Raw genomic sequence first — 20,724 nt, forward strand, 5'->3', positions numbered from 1 at the left:
AATATACTACTCCCTAAATAGTATCTACATATTCTCACACAGTGAATGAGCCACTGGAACAGGGGCAGACACACCATCATTGGAAACAAGATTAAGACCTTTGTAAAGAGGACTTCTGCGCCCAACTAACAGTAAATCCTCTGTAAACCACGCTTTGATGTGACAATAATGCAAAGTTAAGTGAACACTCTTGAAGCCCTTGCTGTGTTAGGGCACATTTGGCACGAGAGCATATGAGCAATAAAGGAAAAATGTGTTGTTAAGTGTTTTCTGCACCTCGGGGGGCACCGTAAACCAATCCACTAGATGGCAGCACAGTCTAAAGTAGCATCCATGTTGCTGCCAGTTCAGTAACTGTATCAATACATTTTAAGGGTTCCTTTCCAGCAAGAAAGTTCTCATACAGCTCATTTTTTCTGTGAAACTGTTTCAAACAAGATGTAAAAAGAAGCCTTGAACATGACTTTGCCGAGCTCGGGTGAATTATTTGCTGTAATGTTGAGCCTGCCAGCGGTTGCTGCTGCTGCCAGCCAACAAATGATGGGAGTGGTGGAGGAATTCTGCAAAGGTTTACACCAGTATTAGGGCGATGTTTGCTTTAGAGTGTATCCAAGATGAACTAACTCTAATCTGAACTTCCTTCCTGACATATTTCTATTAATCCCCCCCAACCCCCGTGTTACATGTGCAGGAATCAAACGTGTTAATCTGAACTCTGATGCTCTCTTCATGATGCATCCTGTATACAGAGCCGCTGCACTGACCCAATTATCTCTACAGGCAGAGTCACGAGGTTGTACATAGTTGCACTCTGTTTTTCCATTCCCGGAGTCAAGTCTGTCTGTTGAGTCCTCCAAAAATCTGGCCACTCCCAACTCTTTTTTCACTCCTAACACCAGCAGAAACCAAGGGGCAGCAGCCACAGATGTAACGCAATTTGTCGGGCCGTCGCACAGCATCTGGACTCCGTCTCCTCACTCAATTTCAGGCTCAGGTTTTTACTTGTTTTTCTAACATTTTTTTTTTTTTTTGAATAATCCCTTGCTTTTTACAAATGGGCTCGCGGAGATAACTAGCCTGGATGTAACTTCCTGCCCAGCCCCCAGCTGTGCGTGGTGCTGTTTTGTGGCTGCCCTCTGCCTGGGGGCCTCGGGGGCGATAAATTACATGAGCTCAGCGTGGTTGCTTACATGTTCATCACTCCCCTTGACCTGCTTGAGTCGGTCGCCACCGCCTCACTACAGTCTGTTTTGACTCGATGTGTTTGCAGAACCTCCAGCAGACACTGACATACCTCCAAAACCTTTCCGAGACATGACAGCTATTTTTGTTCAACCCCCGTCGAGATCTCACTTGATCAGAAGCCAATTTTAAGATCCAGTAAGTTGACGTGATCAGAGATCATGTGGATTAGAGCAGAACAAACACTGGCTGAAAGCCTCAATCAGAAACATATTTTGTCCCTAAGTGGCATATGTTTTCAACTTGTAAGCAGGATTTAGTTTTATAGGCCAGTTGAATAGATTAAACTCGTTTGATAGCCTTTTGTGGGTAGCGGTAAACAATATGTTTCCCCTGTATTTTTCCCTAAGATGGCAATGAAACATTGTTTTTCCACTTCTTCTCAAATGCTAAACCAGATGTTAATTCCACACTAAACCTCATGTGTTGTTCACTTTGCTACAAGGTCAAAGTCTCAGGAACAGTTGTATTCAGTTTCTGAGACATTCTCCATCGTTTTTCTGTCGAGGTATTTGCTTTTGTTTAAGAAGGTTTTATGAGGTAAGAAGTTTCCATCAAGGAGCAACTAACCCCCTCATCTCATCTTAAAACAGGAAAGTCTGATGCTCACTTGTACAAAAACTGACTCAACATCTCTGAGACAAAGGAGACACAAAAAGCACTAAGAAGTGTCATGTGTGAGAATATTTATCTGTGTTTGAATCATGTTGAACCATGACTTTTCTGGGAAAACAGTCCCATGTGTCCATGTGTAATGAGTGCCACAGATTTAGCCACAAGACATTTGAGCTGGAAGGAGTTTCTCTGTATTAACCCCACTGAGCACTTTCAGTAAATGTGTGCAGTCACTGAGTGTTTGCTGATGAATTTCTGAACATATGTTCACCCAAAGAACGGTATTTGCAAAAACTGAAGAAACCAATTCAACTTGACAGCATATCTCCAGTAAAATTATGAATTTTCGTATTATTTATAAAGTCTGTTGTCTTATTTAATCACCAACATGAGCAGAGAGTTTTTTGTCATTCAAGTTCTGTTATGAGCAGACACACTGAGGAACACTTTGCAGGCCAGAATCACCCGACCAAGCCGAGAGGCTGATGCCAACTTCACTCCGAGTACGCCTTAAACTGCCTCTCATTTTGAGCCCATTCGCGGCGTCTGCCATTTTCTCAGTGGTTTGTAACCATGGTGGCTGTTGTGTTTGGTACGGTGCTTCAACAGCTTTTCTTTATGTGCAATTAGACGCTGCAGGATTACCTCAGCTTGCCTCTGCTGCCTGCCATCATCCTCGTTTGACCGTGCTTATTCTTAATGAGAAGCATGATTTAGGCAGGAAGAAATTGCTTCAAGAAAGGCTCGGTCTTCAGCTGTACCCCCTTATATCACCTCCTTGGTTAGAAAAGATAGTATCACTGGATCTGATAATTTGCTCATAGTGATATTCGAGAAATTAGTTTGCAAAAATCAAACATTGAATAAATCAGTAGGACGACAGCTCCAAACTTAGGCTGCTCATTTTTATCTCACCTATTTATTATGAATCCACTGGATGGCATTGCAATTATGTGCATACAAAATAAAGCAAATAAAGCTGTAATTGGTTGCAATTGGTTCCAGGTTGCAAGTCGTATAAACATAGGTAATCAGACAAACTGTTGTCATTTAACAGCTTCCCAATTAATCAGCATCTAAAACAATGATGGATAGGGAAAATCTGGGGGCATGTTCTGCCAATGTGTTGATATTTCAACAATTTGTCAGATTACCTACATTTATATGACTAGCACCTCAGAACACAGAGGTACAGTATTTGAACATCCAAACCCAAGTGTGATATCAGAGGAAAATGGCAGCTAAATGGCTGCTACATAGCATATTTATAGACCATATTCACATGGTCTAGTTTTTGAGGTATGCTATTGAGGTAAGTACGCTAACCATTTAGCCCCTGGCCACTTTGTACCTCAAGTGTTGATAGTCCTATTGCATACAACACCAACACTCCGGTTCCCAGAGTTCCTGGTCGGGGCAGATTCAGCTAACACTACCGCTAGCTGCAAGGTTAACTGAGCTAACAAGCTAACCCCAGCGATGTTTAGCAGCAGTAAGTGCTTACTCTGATATGCTGCCCCCTATTTGTTTTGAGTTTGAACTTGTGAGGTAGCCAGTTCTTTTACATTGCACCTTTACTGCACCATTGCAAGGAACTTTGGGATGTTCATTAGTTTATGTATTGTATTGCAGCGATATGCTATCTATTGAACTTACAGTAAACAACACCAACACTCCCCTGCTTTCTTGATCTCCCAGTCCAGGCAGAGTTAGCTGACACGACCACCAGCAGTACGGCTGAAGGTGCAATATTTAAGAATGGGCCACCTGTCGAAATCATACCCGAGAAAACAAACAGGGGGCAGCATATCACAGGAGTAATTGCTAACTGCTGCCATCAGCTAGTTAACTGAGTTAGCTGTGCAGCTAGTTGTACTATTATGTGACTGCACTGGTAGCTGTCTGTGCTGTTAGCTATCAGACTCTGCTATCTCACCTCTTGAGGCACAAAGTGGCTAACTGCCTAGCATGCTACTTCAGTACTTCAGTCATGCTACTGTGATACACAGACGTCTTTAATATAACATCAGAACTCTTATTTCTTCACATTCTGTTAATCATTTTCTTTTGCTTAACTTAGCTTACAAGCAAAAGCCTCTGATGGTTAGCAGCCGTTAATAAACACTCCAGTGATATTCTGCTCCCCATTTGTTTGGAGTATGAATTTGACATACACACATTCTTTCATATTGCACCTTCAATTAATTGACTTCCCAGGTAAACATTGAAGGTTTTCTGCAGAATACAGCATCCACCAATCAAGTCAAACAGCATGTCCCACCTGTATCGCTCCATAAGTGACACGGCCATATGTGCTGTCTAATGTCAGATAAAAAGGCTTTGTCCGGTGTGTTTTGTTTTGCCCTGGTCCACCCTAATAACAGTTGCATGCCTGCTGTCTGCCAGCTGCAGTGCCTGCTGTAACAGCCAGCGCGGTGCTGGAATGTTCCCATGCAGATCCTCTATTCACACACCGACATGCAGCTCATGTACACAGACAGAAGGGAAGTCGAAAAAGCAAAGCAGACAGCTCCACTTTATGGAGATGCGGGTTAAATACAACTCCTAAACAGCAGACCTGCTTGATGTATGTTACTTATGACACAAAAGGGACACAACTGCACAATAGCAGGACTGATATTGAATGATAGAATGAGCACTGAAAAAACACAGACATGCTTGACCACTCACAGATTTAGGTCACGGTGAGTCTGGAGAGCATATTTGCAGGTGTTACAGATCTGTATCTGAAGAAACACAAGTGAGGAAATGTTGAGAAAGTAAACCTGACCTGCTGACTCTGTATCACAGGCCAAAGGGACACAGAAAGCAAACAAAAAAGAATAAATCAAAGAGGACAGTGGATTAAACAACAACAAAAAAAATCTTTGGGAATAAGGATGATATTGTCTTGTCTAACGCTGAAGCTGACCAGTTCAATATTTGCCTTTCGGAGGCTTTTGTGTTTGCCATGTTGGGCAGATGCCCTGTTTGGCCATGAAACAGCCCATTGAGAGTTGCCACTTGGCCACCAGTGAAAAGGCTGGATTGGATTAGGGGGTGCTCAGAACTCCTTGGATACCGGATACCAGCACACTGGAGTGATGGTGATTGGCACTGTTTCTGTGAAGGCCTCATCTTTGTGAAGGAGGGGAATGATTTATCCCACAAGTCCACAGAAGTAATGTCCAACATGAGAGATATCTTCATATCTTTAAATGCAGACAGCTCACACACCAATGCACGTGTAGATATGCAAAAAGGAGTTACTGATTGTATTTTTCCACAGTGACACTTGTTAGACAACGAACTCCCATTTGTTGAAGATTTTCGTCCCAGTTTCCCTGGTGTGATGAGAATTTAAAGAAGGTGTATGAGACACAGGCACAGAATAGCCATGCAACCTGTGATTGTGTTACTTATGGATGGAATGACAGCAGGGAAAAAAAGGTTGCCTTTTAGCGGGGGGCCCTGTGGAGCCCCCTTCAAGAACCCCTGGGGACCCCACTTTGATAGAGTATAGATGTCAGACTCTGTGGCCCAATTTCCAATTTAAAATGTCCCCAAAACTACAAAGTGCACCTTTAAACACTGGTGAATTGAGAAATAAATCCAGAGTGACGTCATTTAACAACGATCACTTTTCTGAAGGTATAAAAACTCTTAAAGACTCTTCTTACTATAAGGATGGAGAAGAATTCCACCTGTTGCACAACAATTTCTTCTAAACAATATCCTGAGTTTCAAATGTTCGACACTTGAAACAAACTGACACTTTGGGATGGCCCAACTCGACCCGTCCTACAATCCCAAAGCACTTTTTTCTAGTTGGGAACTTTTCTTACAGACAGGACCTTTGGGTATAATTTTGAGGTATTTGTCCTTTACTTGTGTGTTTTGTTTTTCGGCTGTTTTATACTTTCATTCCACTCAAGTTTGTAACTTCAGTTACTAGTTTCTCTGCAGCACCAGGGCCAAAGAAGCACCTTCTTAAATTAATTTCTTTTATTGGCAGTTGGATAAAAAAAAAAGAAAAAAGAACAAAAACACAAAACTGAACATTGAATACTATAATCAACAAATATATAAGTAAATATATATATATATAAATATAAATATATAAATGAACTTTTACTTGTCCTTTTTCTACTTTAGTATATTTAATTCCAGGAAAATAATTGTTGGTACTTAAGTGCATTTTATATCAGATATAAGACTTTCAAGAACTTAATAAGTACTATTCGTATGACTTTCGCTTTTACCAAATTAACATTTTAACACAGTATCATTATTTGTACTCCAGCATGACTTTTGGGTTCTTTTACAACACTGGATATAAGACATCTTCTGAGCACTACAGTCACGCTTTGGAAAACAGGTTCAAAATCTTATCTCATATATTAAGTGGTCTGTAAGGTTTCTAACAAACAGTGTAAGTGTCCAAAGATTATTGGTCATTTTATTTTTCTGATAATCTAATGCTCAGCTGGACTTCGATGCTGGTCTCTGACCTGTGATAACACCTCACCAGACCTGTCAGTCTGTCACCTGCTGTGTGACACCTTGCTTGAGTTTGCACCTTGATTGAAATAACGTCCTGATAATAATCTGTTGACAGTTATATCTCTCTCGTGGTTACTGGAGGACTTTGCGCGCCGGGAGTGCAGCTTCGAGATAAAGCGGCCAATGGTGAGCTGAGAGAGGCCTGAGGAGTTTAGGGAGGAGGAGGAGGAGGAGGAGGAGGAGGAGGAGGAGGAGGGCGAGCTCCGTCCTCCCATCAGTAATCCCCCTCCGTGGTGACGTCACACAGGCTTGTCTCCAAAGGGACGCAGGGTTGAGTGTCGGAGCAGCCAGGCGGCCAGTGTGCATCCCAGGACGCAACATCAGCCGTAGCCGGGGCTCAACTTTCAGCTGATCGCTTCACTTCGGACACTTTGGAAAAAAAAAAAAAAAAGAAACTCTTACCAAGATGGGTAAGTCTTGCTCATGTGGCTGAAAGTCGGATATAAATACCGCCTTTCCACCCTCCCATCCACTACTTTCATGACAGCATGCTGCGTACTTTTGTTACTGTCGCTCCAACTTTCGGGGCGCGCCGATTATTTTTCTGTCAGCTTCCAGGGGCTGCGAACGAACGAACGATCGAACGTTTACCTGACCCGGTTTCACGACAGTGTCGGTATTAGAGAGAGGGAGAGAGAGAGAGAGCAGTCTGCTGGAGCAACCTGAGGAAAGCGATTAGACAGATTAAGTCCATCAGGATTCCTGCAGTCAACTCTGTGCAAGTGTGCGTTAAGTCCAGATCAACTTGCTGCTGCTGCTGCCTTCACTGTCTCTCCTGTCTGTTATACTTCAGATCAACCTTGTTTTGTTTTTTCAAATGATGAGTCTTCATTGATCATCATGGGTCAGCAGTGATTGATCATTTTGGTTGCTGTGCTGGAAAGTCTGAACTGCACTGCAGGATGTTTGTTGGGGAGAACCAGGGCAACATGTTGTATCAGTCAGACATCTTTTGTGTGTTTGTGTGTGTCTGTGTTGTGCCCGAGCTTGTCGTTGCCATCTGACTGCCTGTGCTGACACAGTCCCGTCCTTTAAATCAGCCACAAGTGTTGGCCATCTGTGCTCCCAACCTTCGCATGGAGGAGGGAGTGAGGCGCCCATGCTCGTGGATGTTCAGGGGACTTCTTGTAAAAGTTCTCAGCAGTGATAACCTGTGGACCAGATGGATGGGGGGGGGGGGTACAATGGAAAAACACTCCTCTCATCCTCGTCGCGGTTTTTGCATTGCTTTAATTTTTTTTCACTCCGCGCAGCATCTTTCTCCCCTTGTGTTGTCTCGCGGCAGTGCAGCTGAGGCCAGGGAAGAAGAACACTGTGTGCGAATGTGTATCAATGCTCATTAATTCGCTCTGAAGCTCCTCACAGAGGCGTCTTTGTGCTCCTAATTTGGAGCCGCTCCTTTGTGAGACTTCAGTGGCTCTTAATGTAGAGAGGGAGAGAGAGGGAGCGAGAAAGAGAGAGAGAGAGAGAGAAGTTCACTGAATTGCAAGTTTGTGGGCCCTGTGAACCAGTTCCCCACAGACCCTCATTCACTGTCTCATAGAGGATATTGCTCGACCTTTTGTGCATTGTCCACTTCCCAAAGCTCCTGTTTTATATTCACAGAATCTCCACGGCCCCCTTTTTTTCTGAGGAGAAACAGCAAAGCCTGTTGTTAATTTGGAGACATGCAAGTTGCCGTAAAGGTCGCCTTTTGTTGTTGTGTCAGAGGAGCGGATATCACACCGCTGTGCTGTGATTTGCTCTCATTTCTCGTGAAAACGCTTTGAAAGCAGAACAAATAAAAAATGGATTCACTTCCCCAAAAACAAACGGGGCGTCTCGAAAAAAAAAAACTGAAGTGAAGATGTCACTCAGAAGTTATACAACTCGTGTCTGATTCGATTTTACGCTGACCTTCACCTCGCACAGGGGCCACATGTTTTTCCGAGGGCTCCTCCTCTGTCCTCGCCGCGAACGCTTCAACAGCGCCTGTGTGAAGGATGTGGGAGGATAACTTGGCGTCAGGGCTTGATTCAGAGGGAGACGGCAAGTCGTGTACCGCAAATATCTTGTCAGGTTCTTGGTGTTGGTCCTGTGACACTCGGTTGCCAAGAAGCCTCCTCGATAACACACTGGAGGACAATGTGTTTTCAGTTTCTCAGTCGATGTTTTACCATCGAACTGAAGATCTGAAGAGAAAGTTGTTGGCAACGGAGATAAAAAATGACCCTTTTTGCATCTGATGGTCATACTCATCTTAGCGAGAAAAGCATGACTGCATGCAAAGCTTGATGCACAGAGGCAGAAAACTGTCTGTCATAAAGATTAAAGGAGCACTACGTAGTTTAATCAGAAGAGAAAGCTCTTCCTTGACTGATTTTTTTTATGCCTAAACAAACTAAATCTCTTTAAAATCTCTGAAGTCTCTTTGTTTTCATGACTGAATAAACCTTAAAGGACAACACAATATCATACTTTGTTTATATTTGGCGGACCCTGCCACCTTTCCAGCTTAGAACAATGTGCTGGAGACCTTATTTTCCTCTGAGAACAGCCTATTTATTCAGTTACATTTCATTAACTGAACTCTCCAAAACTACGTAGTGCCCCTTTTAAAACCCTTTTGGAAAACAGCTGTCAGTCCCACACATAGTGCAGAATTAACCATCTACTCAATTTATGTCTTTCATCGATACAATCAAATTACTCGCCCGGCATTTAAAGCCAACTCATGACAGGAGATTCAACTAATCAAATACAGCAAATTACGGACATGGCTTTGAACGCTGTGTCTTTTCTTCTCGGAGCCAGATCCAGGTCACAAAAAAGGGGGAAAAAAAGGAAAAAAGAAAAAGGATTGTTTTTCCTTATGGAAACCTCCTAGTCGGAGTATTTTCTATTCAGCGTGGTGGTCTTGTGGAAAAGGCCACAGAGGCTGGATGTGAACCAGTTCCAAATGTTACATCACTGTTTCTGAGGAATTCGAGAAAAAAAAAAAGAGAGTTAATCACAGCTGACAGCGTTGACTGTGTCCCTAATTAAACATCTCGCCATAGTTTTCGACGGCTCAGCTGTTCCGACACAGATCTTGCAAGTGAGCAAACAGAGGCCCAAGTGTTAATCTAATGATTACAGTGAAGACAATCGATCGTGTTCCTCAGTGATCCACCAACACAGGGGTTGGACGGTGACCTTCATAACGATTTCTGCATGTGTATCTGTGGAGTGTCTCCAAAGAGCCTTCCTCCTCCATCTGAACTAGGATGTCTGGAAAGTGTCCGATTATTTAGCTCACACATCAGCAGCGGCGGCGTTCGCCGTCACAGGCACGCGGACTGTGTGTGCCATGACCCTGCATCCTGAGTCTGAGGAGAGGAAGGACCCATGACTGCTAATCCCGAGCCAGCGGAGGTGTTTTGTGCGGAATCAACAGGTTGTCAACCGATGGCAGAGCAATAACAGAGGTGCAGATAGTTCCCCCCCGTCCTGCTTTTAGTTGACTCATGTAGATAGTGTCCTCAGAGGCACGCTGTAATGTCCCGGTCATGCTGCTGCTTCCAAGAGAAAAACAAGACAGGACTGTAAGAATGAGTCACTGCAGAGATGGTCAAAGGGTGCTGGGAGCGAAAAAGGGAACTTTGCTGTTCTGGACTTGTTCGCATCAAAGGATGTTAAAGGATCAGTTCACCCAAAAATGCTAATTCAGTCATCACATACTCGCACCGATGCCAATGAAAATCGACGTTTTGTAGGCGACAAAACTTTTCTGGAGCTCCCAAGTTCAGCAGCGCCACAGCATTTACCTAAAGAACTGAAATAGGTGGGGACTTTGCTTTAAAACATAAAAAGGCGACTAAGAAACATATATTCCAAGTCTGGAGTAGATAACGTCTGACTTTTCATTTCTGGGTGAACTGTTCCTTTAACTCCAAAAAGATAACTCCCTGAGTCGGAAACGTGGTTCAGTCTAAATAAAGTATGTGCTAACCTTTTGATGGCTGATCCCACATTTTCATGTCACCATCAATAATTCCTAAATTGCTTCTCGTCTTCGGTTTGCGATCATTAATCACGCTGAATCTCCTCCATAATGAGGTAGTCGCTGACATAGTTACATGATTTCTGGGCTTCCTTCCATTTGGCATAGGATATGACCGAGCGTCTTCGGTAATTATACAGATGATGAGGCCCTTACAGTGCTTTTTTTTTTTTTTGCAACCGCGCATCAGCTAAAAAAAAACAACAAAAAGGAGACCCCCCTTTTTTTTGTTTCCACGAAGTTCAATCAAGACTTCATTCATCTCCTGCTTCCCTTCCTGCTCCTCCGAATCCCCCCTCATCCCTCACTCTCTCTCTCTCTTTCCTTTCCTCTCTCATCGTCACTGCGTTTTGTTTCTCTCCAGCAGTGCAGGTCTGCCAGAGCAGTCATGTTAATTTGTTGAGCTTAATAACTCCTCCGACAACAAAGGGGGCCATTGAGTATTGTGACACGAACTGATAGGAATAGAAGTTCCTGAGTGGGGATGCTTGTTCAAGCATGTGCCTCGGCCGTCACTTTTACTAAAAGCCCATTCACAGTTGAGCTGAAGTGGGTGCGTGGGTGACTCTCTCTTTCTCACTGTGTGTGTGTGTGTGTGTGTGCTGTTGTGTGTGTGTGTGTGTGCAAGTTCACCCCTTGCTGGAGAGATGTCACAGTCGCGCTGCACACATGGTGGAAGCAGGATGGCATTTCCATATCTGAAAATATCCTATATGCAAAAGACCACGGGCTTTCAGATGTGCACATGCAGCTGAACCCCGGTGTCGCAGAAAGCATGCCGAAGATACAATCTGGCCTTTATCTTATCTGCAAGACTTCCGAAAAACACCCACGATTTTCAAGGTTAAACTGCCAAATACATGCATAATAAAGTCCCTTTTTTTTCTCCCCCCTCTATAGTTTTACAATATGTTGGCTTCAGTGCATGTTCACACACATCGGTGTGCGGAGGTGATATTTGCCAGCGGAGCAGCAAATCTGTATCAGTGTTTTGTTCACAGTCAGATGATTGTTCCAGAAGGCCTCTGGGAGATAATGGGGCTGGCGAAAAGCAGAGAGCCCCTGCAGCTGATGAACATGCACTCACTCATTCAACAGGCTTTCAGCATCACTGCAGGATTTTCTGCTATCTACAGTAAACCACATCGCCAAAGCAACCCTGTATGACCGCATTTGATCCACTCTCCGTCACATGAGTGGGGCGGGGGGGCATTGATTAGATAGTCAATAATGTTTTCCCGCAATGACCCATTTTCTCTCGCCCGGTCTTGTGTAAGCAAGTAAATAGATCATAATGCAGTCATTGAGTGGAGCGATTGCTCCACACTGAATCATGCCTGTGGTGGAGGGACCCGTGCTACACAGAGCTAATGCCTCTGCTCTGTGATGGTCAGGATCTGGGCCAGAGGATTAGCGTCGGGATGAACTCTAGGGTTAAATGCCGGGGCCGGCTGCGCTCTAGAGCTGAGTTCAGGCTGCCGTTAGCCTCGCGTGGAAAAGGTCATCCGTATTCATTTGAATTAGGTTAACAAAATATTACAAAACAGCAATCAACAGTGTTGTTCTGTGAGTTGAACCTGGCTCAGCTGTCAGATGAGCCTTCAGACGCACTGATCCGTTACTCCAACTGGACTTCCTGAATCGTAATTCAGTACAAGAAGCAACACGCCCACATCACTGGAACCTCTTGAATTGTTTTAAACAAAGTTGTTTTTGGCAAAGAGCAAATCCACTGTGGTGTCCCCAAGTGGTTTGTGGACTACTGTTTTCTAGCCTCAAGTTTGGAATTAAGGTCGTCGCAATTTTTTTGGAGCCGGAAGTGACCAAATTTGGACAGGGGGGCGTTTAGGATATCCCGATTGGAGCTGATTGAGTATTCAAAGACACGTGTATTAGCAACTTGTCAATCACAAGGTGTCCATTGCCCCAAAGCAGACCTACTATATAATCTATTTCAGTCCAAATGAGGCCATAATTTACAAAATGAACATCAAACTGAGTTGTAGAGGGCTTGCAACTAGCGTTTGAGACCATGAACTCATTTAGGACACCGTTTTGCTTTTGCTCTTTAAACACCGTGTATACGTACTTCCTGTTTCAGAACAAAGAGCACGTCGTGTTTTTTTCACAATCTTCTCCTTTAATTATTGAGGATCTGGATGCGCCCACAGTTCAGATGTGAAAGTGGTTAGGCGAAAACGATCAGAAATAATAGGGGCCTCCCAGCTAATTTCCCTGTAAGATCATCTGTGAGGAGTGAGAGCAGAATGCATTAGTCTGCTTTTCAACTGTGGGAGCTTGTAGGATTGAGCTGTTGGCTGTGTGCCCACTGAGTGTATTCAACCCTCCACAGATAGGTCTTTGTCCTCGGCGCTTTAACGCAGCTGCTAAACAACCGTAAGACAAAAGCATCTGGGGTACCCCAGCACACCAGTGAGAAATGTTCACCATATGAAGAGCCGTGCCAGACAGCCTGAGACTATTTGGATGCGGCCAAATGCTGCACTTGGGATGAATTAAGCAGGAATTTAAATGACTTTTCTCTTTACCGCTATAGTCAGGCTTATATGTAAAATCCTACTTGAGAACTGAAAGATGTTTTTGTGATGATACGGTGCCAAAAGCAAAACTTCCAGACTTATTCCTTCGTTTTTGTCGCGTTACGTGTCTTAGATAAAATGCACATGACTCCTCTCTGCTCATGTTGTTGTGATGTGGTGCTGCATGTGACACGCTGAAACCAGAGTTAGAGGCCACTGGACACACACACAGAGACTCTCGCTCTCTGTCTCATATGCCAGGAGTCACTTTCCTGCCCAAGGAAAAAAAAAAAAAAGGTTTCCAAGGGAGAGTTTTCATTGTCTGCTTATTATCCTCTGGAGAAAGGCTTGATCGGCAGGAAGAGGCACTTCTGCCAAGCAGATGAAAATCTGCAATAGCAGAGTTTCAATAAAGCGACAGCTGCAGGAAACCCAATAGCTGAGGGACGGCTGTTTGCTTCAGAGACAGACTGTTTGGGGGTTTGAGGAGATAGATTTCAATTTGACTAAACTGTTGAACGCTGGATTTGAAATGAATTAAACTGGCATACTCTGAACCCACATTCGTTCCGTATCTTGGGATGCTTTTACCACCATTTGCACAATTCATGGGTTTTTGATGCTTTTGTCGCTGACTGTGGGTTCACTTGGTTGAAAAGGAAAGGAGACAAAAAAAATACCAGCTAACGGCAGCTTCAGGGGAGAGGAAATCCCAGATGTTGCTGTCTGAAAAACAGCTCGACCCCCCAACCACACGCAGGCCAGAGGAGAGATCAGTTAGCAGCGTTAATATCGCAGCTACACCACCGAGAGGCCTCATAAGTCATCTTAGCTTTTGACCTCCACTCTATGGGAAAACAATAGTGCAACAATGGAGCGGGCCACAGCTGAAAATGGGAAAGCGATGGTGTGAAGGAACGGAGCATCTGGAATGTACAAGTGTGAAAAACGTGTGAAAAGCTTGCAGATGTGTTTCTACACATCGCCCCGTGTTTGCTGAAATGTTCCAAGCAGATAAAGAGCACGATTTTCTGCATTCAGTGTTTTTCAAAGTGATTTGAAAGTGAAATATGACATGTTTGAGTACTTTTGCACCTCGTTGGATGGATAGTGTGTGAGGTTGAAAGGCGGACAGGAAACAGGGTGCAACAAAGGTCGCCTCCTGGAAACTCTTTTAACAATCAGTTTATTGTTTGTCATTTTGCAAGCAGACGTGTCAAACATTTGTTGGTTCCTAAATGTAAAAATTTGCTGCTCTTCTTTGTCGTTCATGGCAGCAAATTAGCAGTCTTTAGGTTCCGGATGATTGGTTGGACAAAAGAAGCAATCTGAAGACATCACTTCGGCCACTTTGACACAAACTGCCTTCAGTGTTTTTTATAGGTTCTTGTGCATGAAAAAAGTCTTTGAAGGTTAGAGGCTCAAAGTGCACACCAATGGGAGCTCCTCTCTCCCACAGAAAACACTGATCCTAGAATGCCTCGCCAGTAGCCCCGCCTTTAATTCCGTGACTTCTTGACATCACTATTGGTCACCATGTCGCACACCTGTGTAATTTTATGCCTACACTCATGGTAGAAGTCAAGCTAAGTGGAAGCTGAAAACACAACAGTGCTGACTGGAGACACTGTGAGCAGTGCTGGCTCAGGCATGTGTGAGCTGACCAATCAGAGAAGACATTCAGAAGGTGAGCCTTAAAGAGACAGAAGCAGAAACAGAGGGAGAATATGGGGCTGTAGGAGAAAACTGCTGTGTTTTTCAGCATTAAAGTTTATAAACTTATTCTAGTAGTAAACCCAACTAAAGTAATATGCCTCATATGTCTCCTGTAATGTATTATCAGAGTGGTGTGTGTGTGTGTGTGTGTGTGTGTGTGTGTGTGTGTGTGCGCGCAGCATGTATTTCCATCTACGGAGACGTCCACATCATTTGAGTGACGGAGTGTGCACAGAAAACATTCCTGAGAGTGTAAATGTTTAGACGCTGATAGTGATGAAGCGACTACATCATGTCCGACGGTGCCATAAATGGGCTCTACTTTGTGCGGTGGATGCTCTCTCATTTCCAGGATGATGGACAAAATGTCATTACAGCCTCCTCTGCTGTTGGAAAACTGCCTATCAGTGCTTAAAGCAATAAGGTAATGGATTGACCCACTCTCGCAGAGGTCAGCCAGGGGGAGCGCATGGGCCGACCGCTAGAGAGATTAGCTTCCATCGTTCTGTTGTGATGAACTGTTTTTTTTTCCCTCACTCATTGTGAAGCACTTAGTCCGCTTCTTAACTGCGAATCTGAGGACAAACGCGTCTCTGCGGGGGTGGAAGTGTCAGGTTCAGGTTACGGCTGACTCTGTGTCCTTCCAGGATCCAGCCGCAGGACGCAGGGTTTTGAGACACGAGAGGATAGCCTCGTGGAACAATGGCATTAAAGTGATCTCTGTGTCATCTGCTCTGTTGTCATAGCGCTGGTGATGAATCCCGGCGGGCTGGGGCTGAGGAGGAGGAGAGTCTCTGCTCCTTCTAATGAGGGGGAACATTGCTGGAGGGTTTGAAAGGGGTAATGTCTCGGGTCAGGGGTGAGAGGTTGGCAGCATGAGGCGGAGGACAATAGGAGCGGCGGGAGCGACGCAGAGAAAGAAAACCCAGCAGCTGGGACAGACAGAGAGGAGGGCGGGGGCTCTTCATGGGAAGCAACCCCAAGATTAGCTGGAGAGTCTCGACTGATGTCTCGATGCTTCATTATGTCTCTATTGTGTGTGTGTGTGTGTGTGTGTGTGTGTGTGTGTGTGTGTGTGTGTGTGTGTGTGTGTGTGTGTGTGTTCACATGCCTATGCCCTGTACAACAAGTAGGAAAATAAAAGCCTGTCTCCAGCCCCTGTATTACAGTATTTGTCATCCTGGTGGATGTTTGGGTTGTGGAGATCCTCTCGCTTTCACACAATTTCTAGATACCTGACACAACATAACATGCTACATTTTCCTTATGGATATACTTATGTCATGCTAAGTTAAACATGATTCAGCATCAAGCTGCAAGGATGAGTATGCTAAACGATAAGTCATCCGGCAGAAAAATGGTCAACAATTTTTCGAATTGATCAGTAGTTACAGTAATTTCTCATGCTGAAATGGTAGAAAATGGTGTTTTCAGCCTCATAGATATGACAGTGTCTTGCTTTTCTCTGCATTATATCACACCAAACTGGAAATCTTTGTGTTTTGGACTTACAAAAACAAGACATTTGCCTTGGATTCTGAGAAACGGGGTCGAAATGTTTCACTATTTTGTGACATTTTAAAGGTTCAGTATGGAAGGAAATTAGCTGAAAACATTCAAAAGATAACTGAATGACAAAAGAATTAATTAATGAATGTGAGGAAATAACAATTTGGTCATTATGACATCTGTGTCTTGAGTTGCAGTGAGATCTATTTAGGTTAGCTCGCTAATTAGCAAGCCTCGGCCCTTCCACATCCAAAGCTGCTGTGCCAGTGGGGTAAACATCAACACTTCCCCGATGCTCCAGACTTGGAGTCTGGACAGCTAGCTGCATGGCTAATTGAGCTAAGTAGCAAACAGCTGCTACATTTAGCAGCAGTTAGCAGTTACCCTGGTGATTTGCTGCCCGCTTTTTGTTTTATGGATGAATTCGACAGGTGGCCAATTCTTATATATTGCACCATTAAAGACATAATTTGCAGGTAAATTGATAATGAAAATATATGTTAGTAGCATCTTTGCCTGCAGTAAGTCTTAAATTATATTGTCTGTTGCCATCAATGAAATCACAGACCACTGGGATGCATTTTACAGGAGCTACTTTCACACGTTTGATGTTGACACTCACGGCTAGTTAATAATGAAAAATAAGGGCGTGCTCCTGTTGTTTAATTTTCCAACAGAGTATTCATAATTCAGTTGATATAAGTGCACATGTGTCGTACAAGATTAAACAAATAACCTGCCAATTTGCTTATTCAAACTGACAGCTGTCCACTCAGTGCTCTTTGTGTCATGCTAAAAATAAAAATGCTAACGCTGACAGGTATTGTATTTAAAGGATTAACACCACTAAGGGAAGTTCCTGTGGGATTTATTTTGTACTCTCAGTGCAGTTTAATGGACCGTCATATGTCTCAAATGGCTTTGGGAGGTGCTCAGTGTCAGAATGACTGCAGGGTGGTTGCAGTTTGCAGTTAATGTGTACAGAGAGTAGACAGATTAAATCAGATTAGAAGGACATCGACACCTCGGGGGGGCGTGATCACACGAAGGAGCTTTAAAGTGGCTGTAATCAATAGGGGATCACTTAACTACGTGCATGTAAAAGATGTTGCTTATCGTGATGAGCCTGCAGAAAAATATCGCCTGACATTTAAGTTGTGGTTTTCAGCATCATTCAGCTAGTATCTTTCAGGCCATGTTGGAACATTTAGCAGCTAAACAGCCAGATATTTATCTCAGGAGTTTATGGAGACCAAAATAGAATCAATGAATAAATGAAATTTTGACTTTGATTCCTTAGGTGGCTCGAAACATACTTTTTTTCAGTAGCTCTATCATGCTTTTTGTTTTTATACACGTTCCAACCGGAGACACAGTGAGCAGAGCTGGCTCAGGTGTGTGTGGGCTGACCAATCAGAGCATGATGGGTAGTCTCGGGATGCAGGTCCTTGAAGAGACAGGAGCTAAAACATAGTGTTTCAGGGAATACAGAGCTGCAGCACTGGACAGCATGTGAAAACTTATGTGTTTTTTTTTTTTTTCAGCATTAAAGCATGCAAACCTGTTCTAGTAGTAAATAAGATTTTGTCTCCTTTTTCCAGATTTTCAGAGAAGTACCTTTTCAACAGTTGCCATAGTCTTGCAGGAAAAACAACTTCATAGTTCAACAAAACTCAATGAAAGCGGTTACAGGGGCTGAAGAACAGATATAAAGAACATTCCTGAAGTTTCCTGCAGTTGTCAGAGTTTCCAGTTTAAGTCATCTTGCAAGCGATTCCACAAGACTGCTGCACTGATGCTAAAAGCTGTACTTCCAAGACCAGTTCTGCGAGTATGCTAATGCAAATACTGCTCCAAATCTGCTATATAACCTCTTCTGCAACCTTTTACTAAGACTCGTGCACTCCGAGGCTCGTCTGTTTCCAGGAAATCCTCTGAATGATCTTTGTGCTCCCACTACAAATGAAAAACGTGTTTTAAACCCCCAAATTTTGTCTACAGACAAAAGATTCAGGGGTAGCTTGGCATTTTCATTACCCCCCCACATACACACACTTTTTGGCAAAGTATGATTTAGAATGTATATTGAAAGGACTGGTGGTAATCATGTAGCATTATTCTAACAGGATAATGGAGAGGTGTTTGCTCGCTGTACCTCTTGGCCGGTCCACTGGCTCCATAATGTAAGCGTGGCCGACCACAGAGACAGCCAAGCCTCGTCCAGACCCATATCATTAAAATATTTAGTGCACACTGAAAGGCAAACAAACAATTATGCAAAGACCTTTTTATTTTTCTGTAAAATGGCAGTATTCCACGGCTCGTACAGGGGGCTGTGGAGTACAACTACCTCTTTCTCTTCCCCTCTGTTACTCTCTCTTCCACTTTATTCCAGGTCCGTGTCTCTGGCACCGATCCCCTCGTTTGACTTCAGACTGAAATTATGAAATTCTTAGTCCTCAGGTTTTGATATCGCATTGGTTTTTCTGTCCGGCCAAGCCATGGTGGCAGCTTCCAAAGTACTGTAAGCAAGGAGGCCCGGATAATACGAAGCATCTGCGCCTCTCGCTCTCCCTGCAACCACAGTGGCTGTGGAGGTGCCAGAGAGTCAGGGTTGTGAAGGCATTTTTAGAGGAAAAACATGGCTGCCAGGCATCCCTCAGTGAGTGTTTGCTCCATTTCCAGACCTAACACGATAGCAACACAAACATGTAATTAGAGAAGTGCAGAGTCAGACACCGCGGGCATTGTTCGGCCAAACACTTGTAATTACAGTGGAGAGAAAAATACAATCTGGAAATTGTACAATGGACGATACGTCAACACAAAGTATGTCTCTATTAGGGAAATGGTTGAAATCGAATAGCAGAGTTGGATTTCCGCTACCGTGCTGCAAGAATGTAAGTGTTCTTCGGCTTGAAGAACAATGTGCTGGTCTGTGGGATGGTGTTTTGCACCACAAAGTGATGCAGGGGTCGGTTATAAGATTTGATTTTTGAGGTTAGGGGCTGGCAGGCCATGAGGACGAGGTCTTTGGTTCATAAGGTTCTCACATAAATATCAGGACTTGTTAACTCTCAGCTGACTGACTGACCAATACTCCACCCACAACTTGAACTTAGGTGAGTGAGCTGCTGGTAAAATTCTGCTTTAAAACGTCATTGAATTTGAATTTGAAGTCTGAATCAGTGTTTCAAAGGAGAGCGCAGCCCATCTTTGATTTCTAGACATTGTGGGTGAAAAAAAAAAATTAAGAAAAAAAAGTGCATGAGGTTTTGCTTCTTGTCTGTTCCTCATGTGGTGGTGAACCAAAAATCTTTGGGCTGAGGACTGTTGGTCAGACCAATCATCCCTATGGTCTTGAAACAGTGATTTGTGATTGGGACTTTTACCGTTTTCTGGTATTCTGTAGACCAAATGTTGAATTGATTGAGGAAAGAAGACATCAGAAGACAAACCTATATTAAGCTATATGCAAAAAAAATAAATTACATTGCAGTTATTTTGATAGATATTGTGATTATAAAATGAGTGAGTTGCAGTGTTAATGGCAATATGTTTTTGTTTGTTTTTTTATGCCCCATCTGTACCAAACCAGCATGTTTCCCTTACTACTGGCGAGTATGATTTAAATGGCATCTCCATAAAACCACAATGCCTAATTTATAAGGGTATGTTGTAACATAGTTTACCTTTATCAAAAAATAGATCTCTTGTGCTTTGGATATTGCACCTGGCCATAATATTTAAAGATTTTTTTTTGCTTTCATCATAATTATCAGTTGCAGCCCTCAATGTCTCTTCGAGTTCATCAGAGGAACTCATAGAGGACTCCACAGTTTTACACAAGTGTTTACAGGTTTATGTGAAAAAAGTTACGTAAAGACTTTTTACCTGATAAACTCCCTCAAGTGGGAGTCAAGTTGCACTGTGGGTAACATGGGTGCCATTCTAAGTAACATTCTAAGTATGTCACTATGTCTTTACTCAAGTAAAGACATAACTTGTGTCTCTTCAACATACTAACGTAACATCGTTTAAAAACAAATGTCTCTTGAATCCTGGTCGCAAACTGGACAAGAACTCTGGTCTTCGGAGTGTGTGTGACCCATCCAACCATCGCCCTGACTTGAACTTCTCTCTCTCTTTATGCTACCACACCAGAGGAGCACTTGACCAGGGTGCTGTTGGATGCGTTTGGAGTGAGAGAAACACAAACAGAGAAACACCCAAGGCACTCATCGAACTTCAAGTATAAAGCTGAAAAGCCTGACACCATAAAAGAGTCTACTATCTTTTTTTAACCATCACTCTCCTCAAACTCCTGAGTCTCCCTCTTTTTTTTGATATTGATGCTTCTTAGTTTAAAGCGTCATGACAGTTCCTAAAGTAAAGCACAGGGCTCTTTACAAGTCAGCCAATTGTGGTTCCTCCTCTCGCTGTCCACATATTTTGCTATAATGAATCAAGAGAGTTTGCGTGGTCATTTTTTCCGTTACAGATAGAGTTTTTTTTTTT

The 20,724-nt window shown here is 43.4% G+C and overlaps 1 protein-coding gene across 1 annotated transcript in view; it reads left to right on the forward strand.

Moving 5' to 3' along the window:
* The first annotated feature begins 6,667 nt into the window (after positions 1-6,667).
* gpm6bb (glycoprotein M6Bb) overlaps positions 6,668-20,724 on the forward strand; it is a 34,932-nt gene continuing 20,875 nt past the window's right edge. The window contains exon 1 of the mRNA XM_037109370.1: positions 6,668-6,830. Within this exon, the coding sequence (XP_036965265.1) occupies positions 6,827-6,830 (4 nt within the window). The 5' untranslated portion in view covers positions 6,668-6,826. The remainder of the gene's footprint in view (positions 6,831-20,724) is intronic.

This window comes from Acanthopagrus latus, chromosome 9, assembly GCF_904848185.1.
Source record: "Acanthopagrus latus isolate v.2019 chromosome 9, fAcaLat1.1, whole genome shotgun sequence".
Lineage (NCBI taxonomy): Eukaryota > Metazoa > Chordata > Actinopteri > Spariformes > Sparidae > Acanthopagrus > Acanthopagrus latus.